Source organism: Gadus chalcogrammus, chromosome 7, assembly GCF_026213295.1.
Source record: "Gadus chalcogrammus isolate NIFS_2021 chromosome 7, NIFS_Gcha_1.0, whole genome shotgun sequence".
NCBI lineage: Eukaryota > Metazoa > Chordata > Actinopteri > Gadiformes > Gadidae > Gadus > Gadus chalcogrammus.
In genome coordinates this window covers 30,259,335-30,284,616 of record NC_079418.1, presented here as the reverse complement: position 1 = coordinate 30,284,616, position 25,282 = coordinate 30,259,335, and the positions used below count along the sequence as shown (strand labels likewise).

General features: G+C 43.7%; 2 protein-coding genes and 1 long non-coding RNA gene across 3 annotated transcripts; 2 read left to right on the top strand and 1 right to left on the bottom strand.

Moving 5' to 3' along the window:
- Positions 1-1,164: 1,164 nt before the first annotated feature.
- On the bottom strand, positions 1,165-2,173 carry LOC130386380 (olfactory receptor 2A12-like). Its single transcript, XM_056595266.1, has one exon. It carries the CDS (start codon positions 2,110-2,112, stop codon positions 1,165-1,167), a length of 948 nt encoding a protein of 315 aa, XP_056451241.1. The 5' UTR covers positions 2,113-2,173.
- Positions 2,174-7,217: 5,044 nt separating this feature from the next.
- Positions 7,218-21,239, top strand: LOC130386485 (uncharacterized). Its single transcript, XR_008896128.1, has 4 exons — positions 7,218-7,399; positions 7,662-7,740; positions 9,043-9,094; positions 20,280-21,239. It is a non-coding gene; the product is annotated as an uncharacterized LOC130386485 (long non-coding RNA).
- Positions 13,213-19,372, top strand: LOC130386467 (olfactory receptor 2A12-like). Its single transcript, XM_056595403.1, has one exon. The coding sequence runs from the start codon at positions 15,934-15,936 to the stop codon at positions 16,879-16,881; it is 948 nt and encodes a 315-aa protein (XP_056451378.1). The 5' UTR covers positions 13,213-15,933; the 3' UTR covers positions 16,882-19,372.
- Positions 21,240-25,282: the final 4,043 nt, after the last annotated feature.

Sequence of the window (25,282 nt, the reverse complement as noted above, 5' to 3'; positions counted from 1 at the left end):
GGCAAGGTTATGTGTGAACTTTCAGTTGATTTGACAATTAATATAAGAAGGTACAGGGAAACTAAATGAGTGGTGTTTGTTGCAAGTGAAGGTGCATAGAAGAATACACGGAGTCGGGCTGTGTCTCGCATGTATTGAACGAGTTGGCACATAACGGGACTGACGCGTGTTGACTGCCCGAGTCCATACACACAAGCCCACTAGGGGGAGTTGTCGGATTGCATAACACTACCCTACAACAGTGTTCTGGAGGGGAGTCATGTTCTATAGTCAAAAGAAAGGAAGACAGACGAACATAAAGTAAACACTGCAACTCAACGAATCCGAGAGACAATGGTTATTTTTATTTTCAAATAATTTGAACAGTGTTTTACAATCAGAATCTTGTTCAAGCCTGATTTAATGTAAACAAATTGTAATGATATTGAATGAATAATTTGGGCATTCAGTTCAATCAAGACATGTTATCTTAAGGAGGGGGATTTAATTTATTCGTTTGTTTTAATCAACAAACAGCTAACAAAGGATGTGCAATACAACACAATATCTTCATGGCAGTTTGTGATTGTTTTATTCTTGTGAATATTTCTTTGAGAGACTGTTTGTTTGTAAAACATAAATGAGTTGGTTCAACGCTGGAAGGACAGCAGCAAGAGACATTAATCATGCTGACATTTGGAAGTATTTTAGCATGTAATGTGAAAGCGATTAGAATAGGTTGGTAATAAATGGCCAACATAATTTGAGCACTGCAGGTTTTAAAAGTCTTAATTCTATCCAGGGTTTGGGCTATCTTTACCAAAGCTGTGCCAATGCACATGTAAGTGATCAAGATAAACACCAATGGAACCCGAAGAATAACAGTTGTTGGCAAGTGTATTATCAGCCTGAATGTTATTGCATGCAACTCAACAAAGCAGCACATGGACACATAAATATCTGATATCAACAACGATAAGCTCATTTAAGATCCCATTTAAACATTTTGTCACATCGATCACAAAAAAATACATTTCATTAATTTATCCAAATTAAATGGGTTGAGCTATTATTCTTCAGTTAGAAGGTTTTCATACCAAAAATTCACTGGTTATTGTGCAGACTACTATTACAAATGTTTTGCCTAACAAAAAATGTCCAAATGAAATATCACATATTGATAATCTACTTCAATGCAATTTTTGATTGCCTCATTCTTTTGAACACCTTTTTCAGAGACAATTTGATTTCCTGAGTCTGTAGAACATAAATCAGTGGGTTCAAAGCTGGAGGCATGACCGCTGCAAGAGAAAGACTAATTATCCTTGCATTGCGAGGCATTTTAGCGGCAACACTAAAAGTGACCAGAATAGGTAAGTAATAAATAATCACCAACATTAAATGGGCACTGCATGTTTTAAAAGCCTTCATCCTATCCTGCGCTCCAGCTATTATAGCCAAAGCTGCACCAATGCACAAGTAAGATATCAAGATAAAGAGCAATGGAATCCAAAGAATAAAAAATGGTACCACTATGGAAATGATATCATTGGGCCGATAGTCATTGCAGGCAAGTCGATAGAGCGGCCCATGGTCACAGAAATAGCTGTTGATAACAACAGACCTGCAGAAGGACAGTGGTGTTACAAGCCCTACATCTATCAAGTTGATAAGGATGGCAATAATCCAGCAAGCAGCTACCAGTGAGAACATGGTCTTCAGACTCACAATGATCTGATAACGCAATGGAAAGGTGATCGCCACTAGCCTGTCGAAGGAGAGTACAACCAGATTAAGAGACTGCATGGTGAGGATCAAATAATAAAAAAACGCATAGGTTAAGCAGTTGCTGTACGAGATGTACCTGTGGTCGAACCAGAACGTGTCGATAACCTTGGGCACCAGGGCGGAGCTGCCGACCACGTCTACAAACACCAAGTTAAACACAGCAATATACTTTGGAGTCTTGAGACTCTGGTCTAAGCAGATCAAGGCCATCACAATCCCGTTTTCCACCACTGACACGATGTAGAGCACCAGTAAAAATAAATAGTAGTAGTTGACATGAGGGATGCCTGAAAAGCCACTGATAATGAAGTATGCTGGCCTCACAATAGTCATGTTAGACTCCATTGTTTGATATCCAAGTGATGTTAGAGACCTTGGCCATCTCCTCTCTGTTTACGTATTTCAATCGCTCTCTGTCTCTCTTCTTTCTCTCCCTCTCTCCAGGGTGATGTTTGGGGTGAGCAACTTTATGGCTCACTCTATAAAAGAGTGAGCCATAAACATTGTCATCATTGTCATCATCAGCAGATACAGCCTCAGGAGCAGACAGGAGGGGGGCCTCAGGGGCCCGGGCTCTGGTCCCTTCGCTCTGATTGGCTAAAGTTCTCTCGCCCAAAATAAATTAATTTCATTGTAAATATATCAGATTAAACAGAATCCTTATCCTTCTGTCATCAATATAACTGGGGGGGGGGGGTGTCCCCATACTGCCCCTCACAACTGACTGACCTGCTCAGTGGGGTATTCCACAAAGCCGGTTTTATCACATAACCGGGTAAGTTAACCCAGGGTTTGCGGTAACCCTAGGTTTTCCGTTCCAAAATGAACACGGTATGTTAGTTACTATAGAAACATATGCTCTGAATCAAAGCTGGTCGGAGCAGGTTTTGCGCAGGTTAAGTTTGGAACGTAACCCGGTTTTGGGTATTTAAACCCGCGTTCAACGCAGATTTCATGTGTTCACAATGGCATGCCCTTTTGATGAGAGGCCTGTTGATATCGAAGCGCAAATTATTCATGCAATCCACGGGGAGCGATTAATAAGACCACGGCTCGACATCTTGGCATATCGGATGACTTTTTGCTGGAGAGATATAGATTCTCGCACAAATATTTTATATATTTAAATAGCCTTCTCCAGCCTTACATAGCCAACACTACCAATCCTGGCCTCAGTTCCCTCCAGACTATTTGCGTAGCCCTCAGATTTTTGCAAATGGTAGTTTTATCTATAATGTTGGAGATGCTGAGCACATCTCAGTCCTTTCATCTCAGTCCTAACGGACTTACATCCACTGGAGAATGTTCGATCGTAGCCGGCGACTTGATTACAAGCACTGATCCATCTTCATCTGTGAAGTTGATGAATTGTCTTAACAAAATGTTACCAACAAAAAAAACATTTGGAACATATGCGCTGTGGCACGCACACTGTTTGCATGCATTACTTCGAAGGCAAACAAAATCTAAAATACAAGAAAAACACAAAAACCTACATTCAACCAGTGGGGTATGGCCCCTGTCTCTCTGAGGAGGTACTGTCATGCCAAATTTGTACCGGCTGCCAAATTTGTACCGGGCGCGTCATCCATACGTAATCCATTCCAAACCTGCCTGGCAACAGATGGACCTGTGTACACAGGTCCACTTTTATGTACCGTGGTGACCAGGAATGTAAAGTAATGGTTGGTCTTTACAATGTTTTGTAAGGAACTCTTGCGGTTCACTGTTAACCAACTGTACTGACCGAACATTGATTCTGAAAGAGCAAAGTGTTATTTGTGCAAAGTCCAGAAGTAATTCTTACTAAAACTGGTACTTGAATGTTTTGGAGAAGCCAGGACAGATTGGGTCCTTTTTGACCATCGCTACACTTGTATGATAGCTGTTTGTTAAGGTATTGGTGCATGTAGTTAAAATATTGTACTTTATTATTATATATTGGTGTAGAATATGGTGTGCAAGATAATATTGCAGGGGTGATACATAGCCACCAGGTGGAAGTGTGACTAGCCTTTACAAGATGTTTGAAAATCGGTCTTTTCATGTGTTTCAGTGATGTCACAATTGTGTGCACTTGGATTGTAGGCTCGGTAGATCAGTCTACCAGTCATACATCTAGGGGGACACTCCACCTCTGTCACTAAAACAATGGAAAAGCCAGATTTTCAAACTGCTAGTTTTCCTTTTATTCAGTTCGTGACAATCCTGTTGATGAATATACAGTAGTCCTAGGGTCAACAAACGTGTAGCCTTAATGTCGTCATTCTATATTGTAAACTGGATTAATACAATCATTTACCTGTCATCAAACCAAAGGGTAATTTCACGTCAGTTTACACTTTAAATTGTGAAGCAAATTCTGGGCTGTATTGATGCTAAACATCTGTATTGGTTATCTTTTCTGTACTCAAAAGGGGTTATGGATCCCTGCGCTATCTAGTGGTGCCAGGGGGAAGCACTGGCACACGCTAGTGAAGGTGAATAGAAAACATGTGGGTGGTTTTCAGGGAGGAAAGTAGGATCACGCGAACAGAAGGGAGGAAGAGCAATGTTGTGATGGCACATACATGGGAGAGGTTACGCTTTGGCTCGGGAGAAGGAAAAGCTGGATGGAGGTGCAGCAGCTGAGGTGAAATGTTTATTTTTTCCGTGTGTGCTAGCAGTACAACAGTACATTTTTGCACAGTTATGAGCAGGGGAAATATGGAGAGATTGAACATTACAAGTATAATCTTTAAAACCATTATTTACATTTGATTAACAAAAAATGTAGTATATCAACAACCACCCTATACAGTAAAATCACATACCACAAATACAGGAATCGAAAAGGTCTGTGCCTCAAACCAATGCATCTTCCCACTCCCTCCCCTCTCCCCATCACAAAGGTTGTAGTAGGACATAGAGAGGCCACTATTGAACACATTTTGGGGCTCTCTAGAGTCAATAATGGAAACGCTATTGAAATTTTACCATTGGTGTCGTTTTGCACTTGTTGTTTCACTTATGGTCTATTGAACCGCAAACTGCCAATTTATTTCCAACTTTACGGAAGTTCGTCTCCGTACATAAACGGAGAGGAATCAATTCAGGCTGTGAGTAAAGCATATATATATATATATATATATATATATATATATATATGTGTATATATATGCTTTACTAATTTTAGGTCAATTCACGCTGGGCGTAAAACTCACAGCGTTTTAGGTCAGTTCACAGCGTGAATTGATCTGGATCTGAAGCGTCCGTAGCGCAAAATAACATTTGTTTCTAAAGAGAAGACGGAGCTCTCCTATCCGTTTATATGCTTTACTCACAGGTGTGTTAATTGACCTTGATATGAAGCGTCCGTAGTGCAAAATAATATAACATTAGGATTTTAAAGAGATAAGAAGGAGCTCTCCTCTCCTCTCCGTTTCTATGCTTTACTCATAAGTGTGTGAATTGACCTGGATATGAGGCGAATGTCCAGCGTCCGTTGCGCACGGAAAGTTATATTATTTTGCGTAGTGCAAAATAATATAACATTCGTAATTTAAAGAGATAAGGTGAAGCTCTCCTCTCCTCTTGTTAAAAAAAGAAATTCAGCAGTGGCGTACTGCACTGCTGCATATAGGGGGAACACTGCAGATGTTGTCCCACTCTCAATCTTTGAAAGAGATCTACGAAACAATAAAACCATTAATCAAAAATCCAGACACTTCAGACCTCTCCAATTTTTATTCCTTGAAATCTTTTTTTTAAATTATTTACATATACAGCTGAAATCCTTTGAGACATACATAGCATTCTTGAGGCTTGAGTCTGTTTTTTAAACCCTTCACAACACTGAAACGGCGCTTTAAAAAGTTTTAACGATCTTAACTATCTACTGACTCCAGGGACCCAACAGGGACTGCTAGACACAGTAGACCACTGTGTTTGGCATTAAAGGCTCTGGAGGGGTTCAGGTTTTACTTTTCCTGTGTTGTGTGTCAACCTCGGTGACTGTATCCTCCGCAGCGCCCCTTCTGCTGTGTGGCGTCCCTCAGGGTTCTATTCTCAAGCCAATTCCTTTTTCGTTTCTTCCCTTGGTGAGTATCCTTAGATAATATGGTACCTCTCTCTACTGCTATGCGGGTTAGGTATAATGGAGAAAAGCGTCCTTCCAAACCTACCCAATTTGCTGTATCTCATGAACTACTGGTCTGAATGACTTGGAACAAATCATCGTCCCCATACATTTCATCAAAGCTGTCGGGTTGATAAAACACACTTCTAAATCTAACAAATTATTAAAATGTTATGAGAATTAATAAAGGAGGGTGTTGGAGTGTGTGTGAATGATGGCTGGTTTGAGCAGCCTCAGTCGGATTGGACTGTGTTGAGTAATCAGTGTGTAAAGGTTACACCAGGAATGCATCATTATCAAACCTTCCGGTTCATTACAATAAACCGGATTGTTAACCCCAGCACTCTGCGCTTTTGTCTGGAGGGGCCCAAAAGAAGTGGGGTCACTTAGGTGGAGTGGGAAGCAACCTAGGGGTGGATCTTGGAAGCAACCTAGGTGGAGTGTGGAAGCCAATGGAGTGGCATGTAGCTTTTTCCTTCACTACAGATTGATAAATTAAGGAGTAACCCATTAATGTAATCCCTGTAATCACACACACACACACACACACACACACACACACACACACACACACACACACACACACACACACACACACACACACACACACACACACACACACACACACACACACACACACACACACATATATAAAATGGTCAAATGCATGGATATTAAAACACACAGAAAGGATCAAATAAGTGCTGGGTACTTAAACAAATACTTTGAAAAATACCTTTTATAATTTTTTACTTTTTATACTAGAAACCATATAGGTTATGTGTGCAGAATAGAAACAGGGCAAGGTTATGTGTGAACTTTCAGTTGATTTGACGATTAATATAAGAAGGTACAGGGAAACTAAATGGTGTTCTGCAGGGATGTTCTATAGTCAAAAGAAAGGAAGACAGACAAACATAAAGTAAACACTGCAACTCAACGAATCCGAGAGACAATCAGGCAGGTTTAACAGAGTTAAAAATGTACATTTGATTTTATTTCAGATTCGTTATAGATAAGTGATACTGGAGCCTCCTGAGGAAGGTCCGGTGTGTTTGTCTGTTCCGTCTTGCCGTACCTGAAAAAATACGTTAGAATAGAGTGGCGAAGTCACGCCTCTTCCGGTAGAGCCCATGGGACCTATGAGATAAATAAATATCAAATTTTTTCGCGCTATTTTTTCTTGGCAGAAAAAAACCCATTTAAATCCACAAACAACGTATGTATAATGCAGGGCATTTAAAGACTGGGACCAGAAAATAATTACTTTCTCTCCATTGTAACCCATTCATATCTTTCGATCTCATAGGTCCCACGGGCACTACCGGAAAGGGCGTTATTTCGCCGCTCTATTTAAACTGCTCGTGCGTTTCAAACTGCTCTTCGGATTCAAATTTGCATTGGGGTGAGTTCCTACCCTTGATGGGTGAGTCTCAAAGCTATGCTAAACTAAGTGAGCTAGTAGCGGACCAAAGAGTGCTGTCATACTCCACCGTTACCTAGACTGAACCTACGGTATGAATGATTTATTCAGCTAATATTTAATTCATGATCAGCCATGTGTAAGTATAGCTTAGCACTTTCTATATTAAAGGGGTGGTAGTAAACGATAAAACAAAGCTAACGTTATTACCGGTATTATTTTGAAGTGTCCCAGGTTGTAGGGATTTAAAAAAAACGTACTTTTGTTTTCTTCTCTATACGAATTATGTTTTCAGATTAATTAATCTGTTACAATCTGTGAGAACTCTACAAATGTTTGATTTGCTGCTTTTAGTGGCACATTGTGAGGAAGAGGGACCAAAGATTCGACTTGTAAATGGAACGGCTGCATCTCCATGGAAGAACTACGTTCGGTGAGCACAGAAAGCATATTTTAATAGAAATAATAATAATAATAATTCATTGAATTCCTATAGCGCTTTATTTCCTGGAAACTCAAAGCGCTTACAGTGAAGTGGGGGGGAACCTCACTAACCACCACTGATGTGATGCACGGCAGCCAATTGGCGCCAGAACGCTCACCACACACCAGCTTGAGGTGGACAGTGAGAGAATTAATGAAATGAATAAGCCAATTATACCGGGGGATGATTAGGGGGCCAGATTGAATGAGCCTGGTTGTGCAGTTTTAGCCAGGACACCGGGGAATCCCCTACTCTTTTGCGATAAGTGGATCTTTTATGACCTCAGTGAGTCAGGACCTCGATTTTACGTCTCCACCGCAGGACGGGACCTTCCACAGCACACTGTTCCCGTCACTGCACTGGGGCATCGGGGAATGATGTTTTTGGCCAGAGGGAAATGTGCCACCTACTGGCCAACACCCGACACCCCTTCCAGCAGCAACTCAGTGTTCCCAGTTGGTCTCCCATCCAGTACTAACCAAGCCCACACCTGCTTAGCTTCAGAGATTCAGCTAAGGCAGGGTTGCCATTGGTCTGGCTGCTGGCGAAACAATTTTATTTCATCTCATTTTGACAACAATTAAAACGTTTGAATAACGTTTGGTTATAAACCTCACGGCATCTGACTGCCGTTCGGTGGCTCGTCGAAGTGGCCACCATTTTAACCAGCCAGGGTCGCGGTCAACCAGGCTTTACTTTGAAGCTCAGTGTCGTCGTTATTTAAGAAAATGAATTAATTAATTTAATATACGTTGATGCGTGTCATCTTCGTCAACTTTGAAACATAATTTAATACGAGTTGACTAGGGTCTTTCGTTAAATTGTTTTAATGGCAGGGTGAGGTAGTTGATAAGTCCAATGCCGCCATCTAGCGACGCCAGAGGAAGATCAGGGGCACACAAAAACTGCTGCTGCCATTAAGCTTCTACGAAATGGTAGTAAGAAGAACATGGAATTTATGAAAGGGGAAAAAATAATGCTGTTATTGTTAACCAAAACCCACAACTGGGGGAAACAGCATCTTGAAACAACTCGACATTCAAAATGAAAGTAAAAAAAAGTAAAAAGGATTTTGGAAAAAAGAAAAGGTTATTGTTTGGACTTTAAGATGATGGAATTAGTGTATGGAACGAAGAAATCATGCAGGAAAGAAAAAAAACAGACTCTGAAAATGACCACTTTCCAGTCCTTTTAATATTATTATTATTTTATTTTTCCATGTTTTTCATTTTATGTTTCTATTCTTTGCAGGGATGAAGAAAGAAAAAGAGGTGCTGGGGTATGGGGAAGGAACGTAGACAAGGTACGTGTGTATTTATATTTCTTGTCCCACAGGGGGAGCCAAGGGCTCTCCGGTCAATAAAATACACATCTGGTAGGCAAAAAAATAATGTATAAAAGTCTATAACAGGGAGGATAATGAATGAGGAAACACTAAATATACTCGCTGGGGAGAAGGAACCCAATCACACACGCATCCAAGCACATTCCCGCAAATAATAAATCATAAATCATTGCAAGCGATAGTAAACTAGTAGTAGACTCAGAAGGAGCACACACACAGAAGTTCATGGGTTAAAGAAACTGCATGTCCACCTTTTTAATGAAAATATAGTAAAAGCCTGCTATATTATTAAAATATTCAGAAAAAAAACAGTTAGTTCCATATCAAACAATGGATACATTAACATTAACACTAGCCTCAGGAAAATAGCCTCAGGAAAAAAACCTCCAACGGAAAATATAAATGAATAAATAAGAGGTCGAAGGCCTCTGTAGAATCATGGGCACATAGTGTGAAAAAGCGCTAAAAAACAGTAGCTAACCGTGGCTCTTACAGTACGTTCACATCAGAAGCGAATTGCGCTGCAAAGACGCTTTGGTCGCTCATAAAGTATCGCTGCGAATATTTCTGTTTGCTTTTGTCGCTGAAGTCGCTCATGATGTACAATTCAATTTTGCAGATGCATTTAAAGGAGCCGTATGCTTTTAGTACAGACAGACATATCAAAGAGTGAACTCCCATACACTTTGGCCATATTGCAGAGACGGTTTTGCTCGTTGGATAAAGTGCTTCGACAGCAAGTAGGACAGTGATTCCCCTCCCCACCGGTATATAAAAAAAACCTCCTAAAATGTGATTACAACCAAGAACAAAAAAACGTTGCGTGCTGTAGTAGGCTAATTAAAATTTGTTTCATTGATCTGCATCTGCAAATCATGATCTGCACTCATTCATCGCACACTCAAACAAATTGACATTGGCATACATGGCAAATTTGCATACGTGCTCAGGACTGGTATTTTGTGTGTGTCCAGTCAGACTTGTCTCCCTTGTTCTGTGTGGTCTTGTAGGCTACTTTCCTGCGGGAGCCGAATCACCTAAATGAATTCCCGACGATTTGTGTCGTTTGGTTTTAATAAAGACTTGACTAGGCTATCTATCTATCTAGACTATTTAATTAAAAATGATTCACCTCAGGCTCCGTGAATAGTGGGGAATAGCGGGAATAGCGGGATAAAAGACGAGATGTATCCCTTGTCACTTATCCCTCGTCTTGTCGATTAGTTTGTGTATGTGACGATTTCAAAAACGTGTTTTGTTTAAAGCATGACTACACACGATTGTTTGGTTAGATTGGTGGTATGGAGAGCAAATTAAAATAATTCCCGCTTAAATACGAACGTTGTAGATCGCAAATATTTTCTATAAATACTCCCGCTTATCATCACTTTGTATCAAAATCACTATGGATGCGCAAGATATCGTCGCTATTGGTGCTGCTGCTTTCCAGTACCGCCGGAGGAGGAGTATTTGGGTCTACGAGATCCTTCAAGGTCGTCTTCAGCACAGCGAGTTCCATCGGCTGGTGCATGAGCTGAGATTGGACGAGGGCCGGTTTCAGCGCTACTTCATGCTGGACAGGGAGCAGTTTGACAGTTTGCTGTCGAAGATTGGGCCAATGATCACCAGGCAGCATACCAACTTCCGCCACCCGATTCCACCCGCGGAGAGTGTTGCCATTTGCCTGCGGTTCCTGGCCACGGGGGATTCCTACCGTACAATTGCCTACAGCTACCGTGGGGGCATTAGTACTGTGGCATACATCGTTGGTACAGGAGTACATGCCAGTGCCTACCACAGATGATTGGAGGAGCATTGCGGAGGGCTTTTGTGAGAGGTGGGCCTTCCCTAACTGCCTTGGATCAATCTACGGGAAACATGTAGTTATCAGGGCCCCAAACAACTCAGGGTCCCTAAACTACAACTATAAGGGAACCTACTCCATTGTGCTCCTGGCAGTGGTGGATTCACAGTACTGCTTTCATGTGGTGGATGTGGCCAGCTACTGGAGGACCAGTGTCCTGGCCAATTCCATCTTAGGCCAGGCTCTGCGGGCCGGCACACTTGGCATACCAGAGAATGCTCTGCTACGAGGTGCTGATCATTTGGGACAACAGCCGTTTGTCTTCGTGGCAGATGAGGCCTTTCCCCTGCGCCGTGACCTCATGCGGCCTTTTCCGGGGACCCACCTGTATGGCAGCCGCAGGTCTTTCTACTTCAGGTTGTCCCATGCTAGGCTGATCGTTGAGAATACCTTTGGTATTCTCACCTCCCAGTGGCATATGTACCGAGGAATCATTGGGGTCAGCCCTAGCAATGTGGATGTCTGTGTGAAAGCGACCTGTATCCTGCACAACTTCATCAGGAAAACCACCAGGCCAAAAACACGACCAGGACCAGGACCATCTGCAAACCGTGAAGCTGCTGGCCTACAGCGTATTCACAGAGCAGGCAGCAACAACGCCACACGGGAGGCCCTCGGTGTCAGGGAGGCGTATGTCTCCTACTTCTCCAATGAGGGAGCTGTTGGCTGGCAACCTGGTGTTTGAGCATTCATTTAAAACGGCTATTTTAAAGGTTGGGTATGGAATTCTCTTTTTTGGCCATTTTTGCTAAATTACTTGAATCCTTACCATAACCCACTTACAGCCACTGAGTTAGAAGTACTGACATGAAAATGAAAACAAGTCAATCATCTGTGGAACGGGCATGGCTCGAAAAAATCAACGCAATGATTTCCAGACCCAACGAGTGGCATCGGAGAGTAAGTACGTCAATCAAACGGTCGTACTGTGCGACCCCTCCCCCGCTCCCCGCGCGACCCCTTCGTGCACGTACTCAAAGCTTGTGACCCAGAGCAAGCTTCTGTTTGTTGTTATCCTGCGGTAGCTACTGGAGCTAGCTAATGGCTCGCTCTCGCGCATCTGTGTTCGCTCGTGCATGATTGCGCGTCCATGTACTTGGAATGTGTGGAGTCAGAGTCAGCGTTGAAGGAGAGGGGGTAGGACCATTTGAGTTGTGTATTTTCAAAATCTGCTGGCGTTTCGCAAATCCCATCCCATTTCTGCATTAAATAATACATTATGTGGTAACTATCCTATATGTTTGATCATCTCACCTGTATATACATAATTCCCAGTGATGCCACAGTCAATGCAATACTCCCCCAAGTGGCTAAAATAACTTAACTCATCTAAATGGTGAACATAGATGGCTCCTACACATTACATTGCATACTACCTTATGAACCATGGTAGTTGTCATTTAAAGCATAGGCCTACATTTTACAATAACATTGTAGATTTTAAAATAAACACAACAGCTATAGTTTTTGGAAATATTAGTATTGTGTTGAATTGAACAAGTCAGCAAATGCTGAGAAAAATTTTGAGAGAACTTAACAACAAACAAACAAAACTGTGTACATGTCAAAGAGTGAACGAGAACATCCAATCATCACAAAATGGATGTGTGTGTGTGTGTGTGTGTGTGTGTGTGTGTGTGTGTGTGTGTGTGTGTGTGTGTGTGTGTGTGTGTGTGTGTGTGTGTGTGTGTGTGTGTGTGTGTGTGTGTGTGTGTGTGTGTGTATAGCATGTGAGGGAGAGAGAACAGGGTGCAGCTGACAGCGCTGCAAGGGTAATAAGTTTACTAACACCCCTCACAATGTTATCAGCTGCACCCCGTTCCCCTCACCCCACGGGTCAACCTCACGAAACTTGGCCTCATACACCATCCTGTACATTTGGAATTTAAGATCCTGGGGTCGATCCAGGACGACTCTGACCCACTACTCGATTACTAACGGCCTCTATGGCTGTGATGAGCCTCTCATCAAGGCTGCGAGTCTGGCTTCTGCCTCCTCCTGTCTTTGTCCTGCTGTGTCCTGCTGCCTGCTCCTCGGCCTGTGGTGTTATCTGGTTGGCAGCCTGTGCTCTCCCTGGTGCCTCCTGGTCCTCGACCGGTGCTCTCCCTGATTCTGCCTGGTCCTCGACCGGTGCTCTCCCTGGTTCTGCCTGGTCTGTGTCCTTGCTCTCACTGGCACTCACTGGCCCTGGTTCTGCCATGTTGGTCTGGCTTTGGCGGTCTTCCATAAATGGGTCTATAAAGGCCAGGGCTCTAAACAAACTTTTTTCACTGGTTGCACTGGTGCGCCTAACTTTTTTTCTTAGGTGCACCAGCACAAAAGTTAGGTGCACCCAAATTTTCGACCATATCGCATTCAACACTGCAGTTTTACAGGTTCACGTTTTTTAAATGGCTGCCCATATAGGCAATATTGACTTGTAAATGATGAACTAAGAATCTGGTCAACATAAAGTTCTTTATTTGAATGTTTGCACAAGAAAGGTAATTTCACTGAAAAATGTTGGTGCTTAAAGTGCTTCACCGAGCTGAAATCTAACTAAAAACATCTCAAGATAAATGAAATAAAAAGAAAATCTAAATTAAAAGTGCAAGTGTTTTAAGTAAATAAAGTTCAGCCGTCTTCAACTTTTTTTGGTCGCTCTGGTCGCTCACCTTTTGCCGCTGGTAGGGTTTGACGGTGATGTCGCTTTGGTCGCTCTTGCCCATAGAAAGTGAATGACTTCCGGTGATTTGGCAGCTCAATTCGCTTCTGATGAACGTGAACGCACAGTTACACCTTGGCCCACTTACACCTCCCAATGGATATTGGGAGCCAACACCTGTGAGTTCAGGGTGATGAATACATTACAGATCATCAGTTTTTGAGTTGATAAATGACTTGCTGGAAACATTTGGTGGGAATTTTTTATCACTGTCACTTTGTTTCGATCAGTGGCTTCAAGATATGACTACTGGGGAGTGGGATCTGATTTTCCATTTTGATTCCATGTTGTCGACCATCGTCACTGCACAGTCTAAGCTAAATGCATGAGTATTATTTTATTGGAATATGATTGTATTTTTATTCTTTGCAAACTAACTTTCTAGCTCTGATGCGACCCAAACTGTGATAAATTTGTCTAACACTTACATCAGCTGTTTACTGCGCTTGCGAAAAAGTGGGGTTATTCTCCATGGTGCGGGATCCTGAGTGTACGATGTCGTCATTCTGTAGGAACAGTATCAACAAACATCTCGTTAACATCCTCATTAGACGCTTCATGTCCCCAGCGGAGTTGAGATTACAGTACACAGTTCATTAACTTTGTACAGAGTAAGCAGTTTGTTTTTCATGAGTTCAAGAAATTACAAATATAGAAAGAAAAAAAGAAAGATAAGGCAACACTTTACATGAATGGAAATAATAATTTTCTTTGAAGCACTATTTATAAAAGTATCTTATGTAGTAATGAGCATTATTATATAGCATAAACATAGGGGTTAGGAGTAGTTGGTTAAGGTTAGGGTTTACTAACCATATTAAATGTATGCATTAAAATCCTAGTTCATGAACACCATTAACCATTAACTCAACACCATGAGTAAATGGTAGACCATTAGTTAACTGTTTATTAAGTATGTTAATGCTGTGTTTACTATTGGTAATAAATGGTTAATTAATGTATCCTTATTGTAAAGAGAAACCAAAGAAAATAGAGCTGAGGTTTCATATACATCGGGAAAATATATTTCAATATTTTGTTTCTCACAAAAAACGGCTACAGAATAACACGTAGGCTGTGTCTCAATTCAGGGGCCGCATCCATCAAAGGACGCAGTCTATGAAGGTGTGGCCTTCGTAGACCGTGAAGGCCGAACTGAAGGCCGAACAAGCGTTGTTAAATGAGAGGTTCGGGCCTACGGAGCATTTCCAGTTTGCGTAACAAGTCGTTAACGCCCTTTCACTTGCATGATGACGTGCCTTTGAAATGGGACAGCCTTGCCGCGCCGCCGTGACACAATCGGTCTTCAAATGCAGCCTTTGAAGGATGCGGCCCCTGAATTGAGACACAGCCCCAACGACCTGACCTGTCGAGTGGCCTATTAAGTGAAATCAAATATTTTTTACGTGGTAATGTCAACATAGTAATGTATGCCCTTTAGTCAATTTGACTAAAGTAAGACTTTAATTAAGAGAAACCAGGAGTAAAATCCTATGTTTTTGCCTGTCTCTGCCAAACTGTTTGTTCCATTCTTTTCCCAACCTTCTAGGATATATTTTTATGATGACTTATTTTAAGCTTCTTGGACACTTATAGGATAACACCAAGGTGTGTGTGTGTGTGTGTGTGTGTGTGTGTGTGTATGGATGTGTGAAGCTCCATATGAATCCTTGCAAAAATGTTCATATGGGTCTTTTTGGACTACCTATTCAAACAACCTATTCTGTCGTTTGGGTTGGCGGATAGGCTGTGAAGTTTATATAAACAGAATCTGAAGTAGTAAAAATGACAGTGATACAAACATTCTAAAAACTTAAGATTTTGAGAGGAGAACATAGCCAATGAGAGCTAATTCACTCCTAGCTGAGTGTTGATGTGTCCCTGAGCAAGACACTTAACCCTAACTGCTCCTGACGAGCTGGCTGCCGCCTTGCATGGTTGACTCTGCCGTTGGTGTGTCAATGTGTGTATTAACCGATGTAAGTCGCTTTGGATAAAAGCGTCTGCTAAATGCCCTAATTAATTGTAATTCTGGGCCCCTGAGGCCCCTCTCCTTTGCACATGTCTGCCCCTGAGGCTGTATCTGATGATGATGAAAATGTACCGTCAGAGTGAGCCATAAAACTGCTTGCCCCACACATTACCCTGGAGAGAAAGAGGCGTAGAGATTGAAAAACATAAAAAGAAAGGAGCTGGTCAAGCTCTCTAACATCACTTGGACATCAAACAATGGAGTCTAACATGACTATTGTGACGCCAGCATACTTCATCATCAGTGGCTTTTCAGGCATCCCTCATATTAACTACTACTATTTATTTTTATTGGTGTTGTACATGCTGTCTGTTGTTGAAAACGGGATAGTGATGGCCTTGATATGCTTAGACCAGAGTCTCAAGACTCCAAAGTATATTGCTGTGTTTAACTTGGCGTTCGTAGATGTGCTCGGCAACTCTGCCCTGGTGCCCAAGGTTATCGACACGTTCTGGTTCGACCACAAGTACATCATGTACAGCAACTGCTTAACCTATTTGTTTTTTTATTACGTGAATCTCCTCATGCAGTCTCTTAATCTGGCTTTACTCTCCTTTGACAGGCTAATAGCGATCACCTTTCCATTACGTTATCAGATCATTTTGAGCCTGAAGACCATGTTCTCACTGGTGGCCGCTTGCTGGATCGTCTGCATCCTTGACATCCTAATAGTTGTAGGATTTCTAACACGGCTGTCATACTGCAGGTCTATTGTTATCAATAGCTATTTCTGTGACTATGGGCTGCTCTTTCTACTTGCCTGCAATGACAATCGGCCTAGTAATATACTTTCCAAAGTGATACCATCTCTTTTTATTTGGGCTCCATTGTTCTTTATCTTGATTTCGTACATGTGCATTGGTGCAGCTTTGGGTAAAATAGCCGGAGCGCAGGATAGAATGAAGGCTTTTAAAACTTGCAGTGCTCATATAATGTTGGTGGCTATTTATTACTTGCCTATTCTAGTCACTTTTAATGTTGCTGCTAAAATGCCTCGTAATGCAAGGATAATTAGTCTGTCTCTTGCAGCTGTCTTACCTCCAGCGTTGAACCCACTAATTTATGTTCTACAGACTCAGGAAATCAAACAGTCTCTTAAAAAGGTGTTCACAAGAATAAAGCAATCAAAAATTGGAGTGAAATAGAATATCAATGTGAAGTGTCATTTAAGATATTGTTTTGTAGCATACATTCTCATCAATTTATTGTTAAATGTTTGGAATGTGTAATTTTGTAAATTCGATCAAATCAGTCCTTCAAATAGGTATTTTAATTGTGAGGCAAAACATTTAAAATAGTTGTCATTTCAATAATCATCTTGTTTTTGGTATTAAAAAAACACTGAATTGTATTCTTAGGGATTGTTTTAATTTTGCAACCAAAGAAAGGGAAATCTTAAACTTATTTTAATTTGGAGAATTTAATGCATTGTATTTTTGAGTGGTCTATATTACAAAAAGTTTAAATATGACCTTTAATCGCCCCAGTCTACTAGGGGTGTAACGGTACACTGAAGTAAAGGTTCGGTTCATACCTCGGTTCAGACATCACGGCTCGGTACGAGTTCGGTACAATGAAGGGAAAATAAAAAAATAAAATGTAGAAGGCAATTCTTTTTTATTGTGCATGTCTCACAGGGCTCCAGAGTGCGCCTAATTTGGGCGCACATGCGCCTAGAATTCGGAGTAGTGCGACCAAATATTTTATTTGGGCGCACCGGTGCGACTGAAAATGTATCTAGTATAATTATTATTATTTTTTTTTTTTACAGAGCAGTCTATTCATAATATTGTAATGACCACGGAAGAGGCAGTGAATGAAGTATTGATTAGACAGCGATTTATTAGATACCTAATAAACCGTTGGAACACGCAAGACCGGTAACAATAGCAACGCCGGTAAACAAACCCGCAAAGCCCAATCCAGGGGCCTGTACTACGAAGCTCGATTAGAGGGTTAGCGAGGTATGTTGAGCTGAAAGCCTGGGTTAGGTGTACCATGAAAGTCGATCTCTTTAAGCGTCGCTGTATCACCATGGTGACTTACGCAACCAAACCTGGTCGGGAGCAGCTTTTCAGCGAGTCTACCCGGAGATCGGCTACTTATATCGGCGTGCGCAGCTTCCTAGCCCCTCCTCCGATAATGGCGTCACCATTTGTGGGTGTTCCCATGGACCTCGGCGCACTTTTCGAACAGGCGTCTCTCCGGAGACAGAGGGTTTTTCGGGACAAAACCGATCCCTTGGCATTGTCTGACGATATTCTTTATGAGAGATACAGATTCGGCATTTATTTAAGGCATTTATTTAATGGTCAAAATATTATTATGCTGTCTGCGTCAAACCAAAACAAACCTTGAGTGACAGCGGCCGCACTTATCCCGCCTCCTGCAAATGTACGTAATATCCCTCCCCTTGCAATGCCGGCGCTGGCACTGGCCGCGGGAGCAAGATCTTATTCAAACAAAAATGCATCAATCATTGTTTTATTCTTTCATTACACAAATTCTTTCATTCTTATAAATGAAAAAAATATATAAATACATATATAAATCTAGCCAACTTGTCAATCAAAATTAGTCTTGTCTTGTCTCTCTAGTGGTTGTTCATTCTAAAACACTACAATCTTTTGAGAAGCAAATGGTTGCAGCCTCTATAGGCTTACTGTGGCGCTGATGTGAGTACTGTATGCATGCAATACTAGGCCTACTCATAGTAATAATCGGAGAGGGTTGAGAAACAGTGGGTTGACAATCCATTCTGGTACCTCATTTTGAAAATCCCCAAAAAAGAAACTTCACATAGGACTGTCTTTCCATTTTTAATACATTGCTTTGGAGGTTTTCAATCTAACATCCCACTGGTTTGATTTTACCTAAGAGAAAAATGTTTATTTTTTAAAGCATCCACAGCAGCCATAATAATGAGATTATGAGACAATGAGAATGAAGCGGCAGCAGTGTGACTGTGCAAGAGTGAGAGAGATGGCTTCAATGGATGACCAGGGATTGGTGGTGGCGTTACCCAGGAAGGGCGGCTGTAGTTAACTGCAAGCAACAGAACATGAATAGTGAAGTGGAGGAAGGAGTCGAAATGAGACTTCATTAACATATTCATTTACAGCTCAGATTTATATGGAGATAAGCTTCTTAAACAACTTGCATACAGCATAAGCAAGTAACAGAAACAGTCTGGGAAGATTATTTTTTCATTATTTAAATCTACATCCTGGTTACACGTCGCGCGATAGCGCATATCATTTCATGCAAGCGAGTGTTTACTTCCTGGTTACAGGTCGCGCGATAGCACATATCATCTCATGCGATCTTAAAGAGAACTTGACGTGAACAGTTTAGGAATGCATATTCCGGGAAAACATAATTAGAACTCTGAAATGCTGACTAAATATAAAGCATGTTTTTATCTGTAACATTAAACCTACACTGACAATAAGTAATAACTTAAAAATGAAACATAAAAGCAGACCACTACTTACTTGCCGTTGCCTGGCTGGGGGAGAAAGATCCGTCGGAGCAGCGATGGCTTCTTGACATCGGGTAGGTGCACGCAGGCTATATAGGCTATTCTAATGTCTTATTTTTGCCCTGGCGCTCGGCATAGGCGACCTATGTGTTGGGGGCGCCCTTAATTAATCTATACATTAATTAATTAATTATTTAATTAATTAATTAATTAATTAATTATGCTCCCCCCCCCGGGCTAAAGCCCCGGATGTTTTCAATTGCTAACGACGCGCCTGTGTGTGTGTATATGTATGTGTGTGTGTATATATATATATGTGTATGCTTTACTCGCAGCGTGAATTGACCTGGATATGAAGCGCATATCCAGCGTCCGGAATGTTATATTATTTTGCTCAGTGCGTAATTTAAAGAGATAAGCTGAAGCTCTCCTCTTGTTAAAAAAAAGAAATTCAGCAGCGGTGTACTGAAGTGCATATAGGGGAAACACTGCATCTTGGCAAACCTTAATCCCCTGATTCATATAATAGAGACCAGATGTCTCCATCTCACGCCAAAGTCATTCTGTGCCCCCCAATACAATAAGTGTTTGCGTCACTTATTGTATGCATATTGAAAGCAAATCGAAAATATGCTACCGGGTTTCCCCACAAAAAAACATTCGCCTAGTCCATCCCACGTAGAAGATTGAATGTGATCTTTGTCACTCAAAAATCTAAGTTTTTATTAAAAGAACATTGTCTAACAGCGCTTTTAACTCAACATGATTATCGTGTTGAATAAATTGTATTTACAAAAGGAACCGTGGTTGGGGTGGGTCAGGCAATGTTTTACAGCCTAATGGCTTAAACAGAAGCGCCTGAAGTGCTCCGTGTTGCACTTGGGGGGAATTTAATCTGTGGCTTAAAGTGCTCATCATAGAGGAGATGGGATGGGTTACCCAGGATGGACCTGAATTTTTCCCTCATCCTCCTCTCCACCAATGCCTCCAGACTGTCTAGCTCTAGCCCAACAACAGGGCTGGCCTTCCTTACCAGCTTGTTGAGTCTATTGGTTTCCCCAGCCTTGATGCCGCTTCCCCAGCACGCCCCAGCAAAGACCAGAGTGTTGGCTACCACAGACTGGTAGAACATCTTCAGTAGCCTGCAGCACACATTGAAGAAAAAAATAAAGTCTGCTCTGACTTCTGATAGAGGGCCTCGGTGTTGTTTGTCCAGTCCAGTTTATTGTTTATGTGTAATCCTTGGAACTTGTACAAGTCGACTGTCTTTATTTGATCCCCCTGGATGGTAAGACAACAACAACAATAGTGGGAGGAAAAACTCCCACTATTGTTTGGTCTAACCAATAAGTAAATAATATTACAAAATAATAATTAAAACATTAAGTCAAGCAAGTGTAAAAATAATATGAGACATGAACTCCAGTCTACTGGTTGAAAGAGTTTATCAATCCATCCAATGCATGGATGGAGTAAGGCCTTGGCTCAGACATCAGAACTCTAGTGGGATTCCCATCGGAATCCCTCCTGAGCAGGTCAGTCAGTTGTGAGGGGCAGTACGAGGACAACCCCCCCCCCCCCCAGTTATAAGGATAAGGATTCGGTTTAATCTGATATATTTACAATAAAATTCGCCTTCGCCAACCTGACGCCCCACTCCTGAGGCTGTACCTGCTGATGATGCTCTACATAATTTCAGTGGTGGAAACCAGTGTAGTGATGGCCTTGATATGCTTAGACCAGAGTCTCAAGCCTCCAAAGTATATTGCTGTGTTTAAATTGGCGTTTGTAGATGTGATCGGCAGCTCCTCCCTGGTGCCCAAGGTTATCGGGTTTGTCTCATGGCCCTGCGGTCTTCGGTGACGGTTTCATTTCGCGATAGTACCTACAACCACCTGGTGCCGCCGTTTCAATTCCATTCAAAAAGCTTCATGGCACGACAATTGTTTAGAACAGTATTACCGATGCATTATTTATCTTTATTTTTGGTGTTTGACGGTAGTATGTTTTCTATCCCTAGAGAGTTTTGTACTTTGTTGATGCATCATAATTAACAATTGAGCAAACCAACTTCTCCTGGAACCGTCACCTTATCGTGGTGGAGAGGTTTGCGTGTCCCTGTGAACCTGAGGGCTGTGTTGTCTGGAGCCTTGTGCTCCTGGTAGGGTCTCTCATGGCAGAGTGGTCTCAGGCGAGGGGCCAGACTAAGAATGGTTCAAAAATCCTCAATGAATATCGAAAAAAGAGGAGATGTGACCCGGCCCGGAGGAAGCCCGGGGCCCCCGTCTGGAGCTAGGCCCAGGCGGAGGGCTCGATGGCGAGCGCCTGGTGGCCGGGTTTGCCACGGAGCCCGGTCGGGCACAGCCCGAACAAACTACGTGGCACCCCCCCTCTCTTCATCTCATGGGCCCACCACCTGTGGGAAGACCCGTTGGGGTCGGGTGCGCAGCCACATGGGTGGCAGCGAAGGTCAGGGGTCTCGACGGACCAGACCCGGGCGGCAGAAGCTAGCTCTGGGGACGTGGAACGTCACCTCGCTGTGGGGAAAGGAACCAGAGCTTGTGAGGGAGGTGGAGCGCTATCAGTTAGATCTGGTGGGGCTTACCTCCACGCACAGTCTCAGCTCTGGTACCGTACTCCTGGATAAGGGTTGGACTCTATTCTTCTCCGGAGTTGCCAAGGGCGTGAGGCGCCGGGCGGGTGTGGGGATACTCATAAATCCCCGGCTGAGCGCCGCGGTGTTGGAGTTTACCCCGGTAGACGAGAGGGTCGCCTCCCTGCGCCTAAGGGTTGTAGGGGGGAAAACTCTGACTGTTGTTTGTGCGTATGCACCAAACAGCAGTTCAGAGTACTCGGCCTTCTTGGAGACCCTGAATGGAGTCCTGTATGGGGCTCCAGTAGGGGACTCCGTAGTTCTGCTGGGTGACTTCAACGCCCACGTGGGCAACGATGGAGACACCTGGAGAGGCGTGGTGGGGAGGAACGGCCTCCCTGATCTAAACCCGAACGGTCGTTTGTTATTGGACTTCTGTGCTAGTCATGGATTATCCATAACAAACACCATGTTCGAACATAAGGGTGCTCATAAGTGTACCTGGTACCAGAGTACCCTAGGCCGAAGATCAATGATCGATTTTGTGATCGTGTCATCTGATCTGAGGCCGCATGTTTTGGACACTCGGGTAAAGAGAGGGGCGGAACTGTCAACCGACCACCATCTGGTTGTGAGTTGGATCAGGGAATGGGGGAAATTTCCGGATAGACCTGGTAAGCCCAAACGCGTAGTGCGGGTGAACTGGGAACGTCTGGAGGAGGCCCCCGTCCTAGGTATCTTCAACTCACACCTCCGGCGGAGTTTTTCTAGCATTCCTGTGGAGGTTGGGGACATTGAGCCGGAGTGGGCTGTGTTCAAAGCCTCCATTGCTGAAGCTGCGGTGGCTAGCTGTGGCCTCAGGGTCTTAGGCTCCTCAAGGGGCGGTAACCCTCGGACACCGTGGTGGACACCGGTGGTCAGGGAAGCCGTCCGATTGAAGAAGGAGGCCTTCCGGGATATGATATCCGGGAGGACTCCTGACTCGGTTGCAGGGTACCGACAGGCCCGAAGGGCTGCAGCTGCTGCCGTGTCGGAGGCTAAGCAGCGGGTGTGGGAGAAGTTCGGAGAGGCCATGGAGAAGGACTTTCGGTCGGCACCAAAGTGTTTCTGGAAGACTATCCGGCACCTCAGGAGGGGGAAACGGGGAACCGTCCAAGCTGTGTACAGTAAGGAGGGGACTCTGTTGACCTCAACTGAGGAGGTCGTCGGACGTTGGAAGGAACACTTTGAGGAACTCCTGAACCCGAATAACACGCCCTCTATGTTGGAGGCAGAGCTCGAGGTTGATGGTGTTTCGTCGTCAATTTCCCTGGTGGAGGTCACTGAGGTAGTCAAACATCTCCGCAGTGGCAAAGCCCCAGGGATTGATGAGATCCAGCCAGAAATGCTAAAGGCTCTGGGTGTTGAGGGGCTGTCATGGTTGACACGCCTATTCAACATCGCGTGGGAGTCGGGTACAGTGCCAAAGGAGTGGCAAACCGGGGTGGTGGTTCCCCTGTTCAAAAAGGGGGACCAGAGAGTGTGTGCCAATTACCGGGGTATCACACTTCTCAGCCTCCCTGGTAAAGTCTACTCCAAGGTACTGGAAAGGAGGGTTCGGCCGATCGTCGAACCTCAGATTGAAGAGGAACAATGCGGTTTTCGCCCCGGACGTGGAACTACGGACCAGCTCTTCACTCTCGCAAGGATCCTGGAGGGGGCCTGGGAGTATGCCCATCCGGTCTACATGTGTTTTGTGGATCTGGAGAAGGCGTATGACCGGGTCCCCCGGGAGAAACTGTGGGAAGTGCTGCGGGAGTATGGGGTAAAGGGGTCTATCCTCAGGGCCATCCAATCCCTGTACTCCCAAAGCGAGAGCTGTGTTCGCGTCCTCGGCAGCCAGTCAGTTTCGTTCTCGGTGGGTGCTGGGCTCCGCCAGGGCTGCGCCTTGTCACCAATCCTGTTTGTGATATACATGGACAGGATATCGAGGCGTAGTCGTGGTGGGGAGGGGTTGCAGTTCGGTGGTCTGAGGATCTCGTCACTGCTTTTTGCGGATGATGTGGTCCTCATGGGATCATCGGCCTGTGACCTTCAGCACTCACTGGATCGGCTGGCGGCCGAGTGTGAAGCGGCTGGGATGAGGATCAGCACCGCTAAATCTGAGGCCATGACTCTTAGCAGGAAACCGATGGATTGCTTACTCCGGGTAGGAAATGAGTCCTTAGCCCAAGTGAAGGAGTTCAAGTACCTCGGGGTCTTGTTCGCGAGTGAGGGTACTATGGAACGTGAGATTGGCCGGAGAATCGGAGCAGCGGGGGCGGTATTGCGTTCGCTTTACCGCACCGTTGTGACGAAAAGAGAGCTGAGCCGCAAGGCAAAGCTCTCGATCTACCGGTCGATTTTCGTTCCTATCCTCACCTATGGTCATGAGGGCTGGGTGATGACCGAAAGGACGAGATCGCGGGTACAAGCGGCCGAGATGAGTTTTCTCAGAAGGGTGGTTGGCGTCTCCCTTAGGGATAGGGTGAGAAGCTCAGCCATCCGTGAGGAACTCGGATTAGAGCCGCTGCTCCTTTACTTAGAAAGGAGTCAGCTGAGGTGGTTCGGGCATCTGGTAAGGATGCCCACTGGGCGCCTTCCTTGGGAGGTGTTTCAGGCACGTCCAGTGGGGAGGAGACCTCGGGGAAGACCCAGGACTAGGTGGAGAGATTATATCTCAACACTGGCCTGGGAACGCCTCGGGATCCCCCCGTCAGAGTTGGTCAATGTGGCCCGGGAAAGGGAAGTCTGGGGCCCCCTGCTTGAGCTGCTCCCCCCGCGACCCGACCCCGGATAAGCGGAAGAAAATGAGATGAGATGAGAACCAGGGATTACATGCAAGTATGTAAGTATACCAACTACATTGGTTTTAGGATGCTTCTGATTATATTATTGTCATTTTTCCTGATGATAAAATGTTTTGATGTGGCAGAATGACCAAATGATTAGTTCAATATCATTACATCTTGCACATTGAATGTGTCTTGTTTACATTAAAAACAGCCTGGCACATGATTCTATTTGTACAATACAGCGTAAAAACGATTAAAAAATAACCAGGGGCATTTATTATGTGTAAATAAATCAAAGTGAAATGTATAAAATGGTTAACGCTTTTCTTTTAAATGAAAAGACTTGTCATGTGTTACTGTGTATATAAGATTGTCTGAGGTTTGAATATGCAATATCTTAATCTATCCTAATCTTAGGTTTGGTTTAGGCCCCGTCCACACGAAGCCGAAACGGGCGAAACCGTTACGGTTTCGATCTATCCAGTTTCGGAGTATTTCCGTAAAGACGGAGTCAAGCGAAACCGGGTAGATCTGTAGAAACGCTGTAGTACACATTCCAGGCCCATAAGGGGCGCTGCTTCTGCTACAGAAATCCAGAAGAAAAATAAATAAGAAGAAGAGGCGAGCATGCGCATAAAGGGTGAGACTCCGCGGGCTTA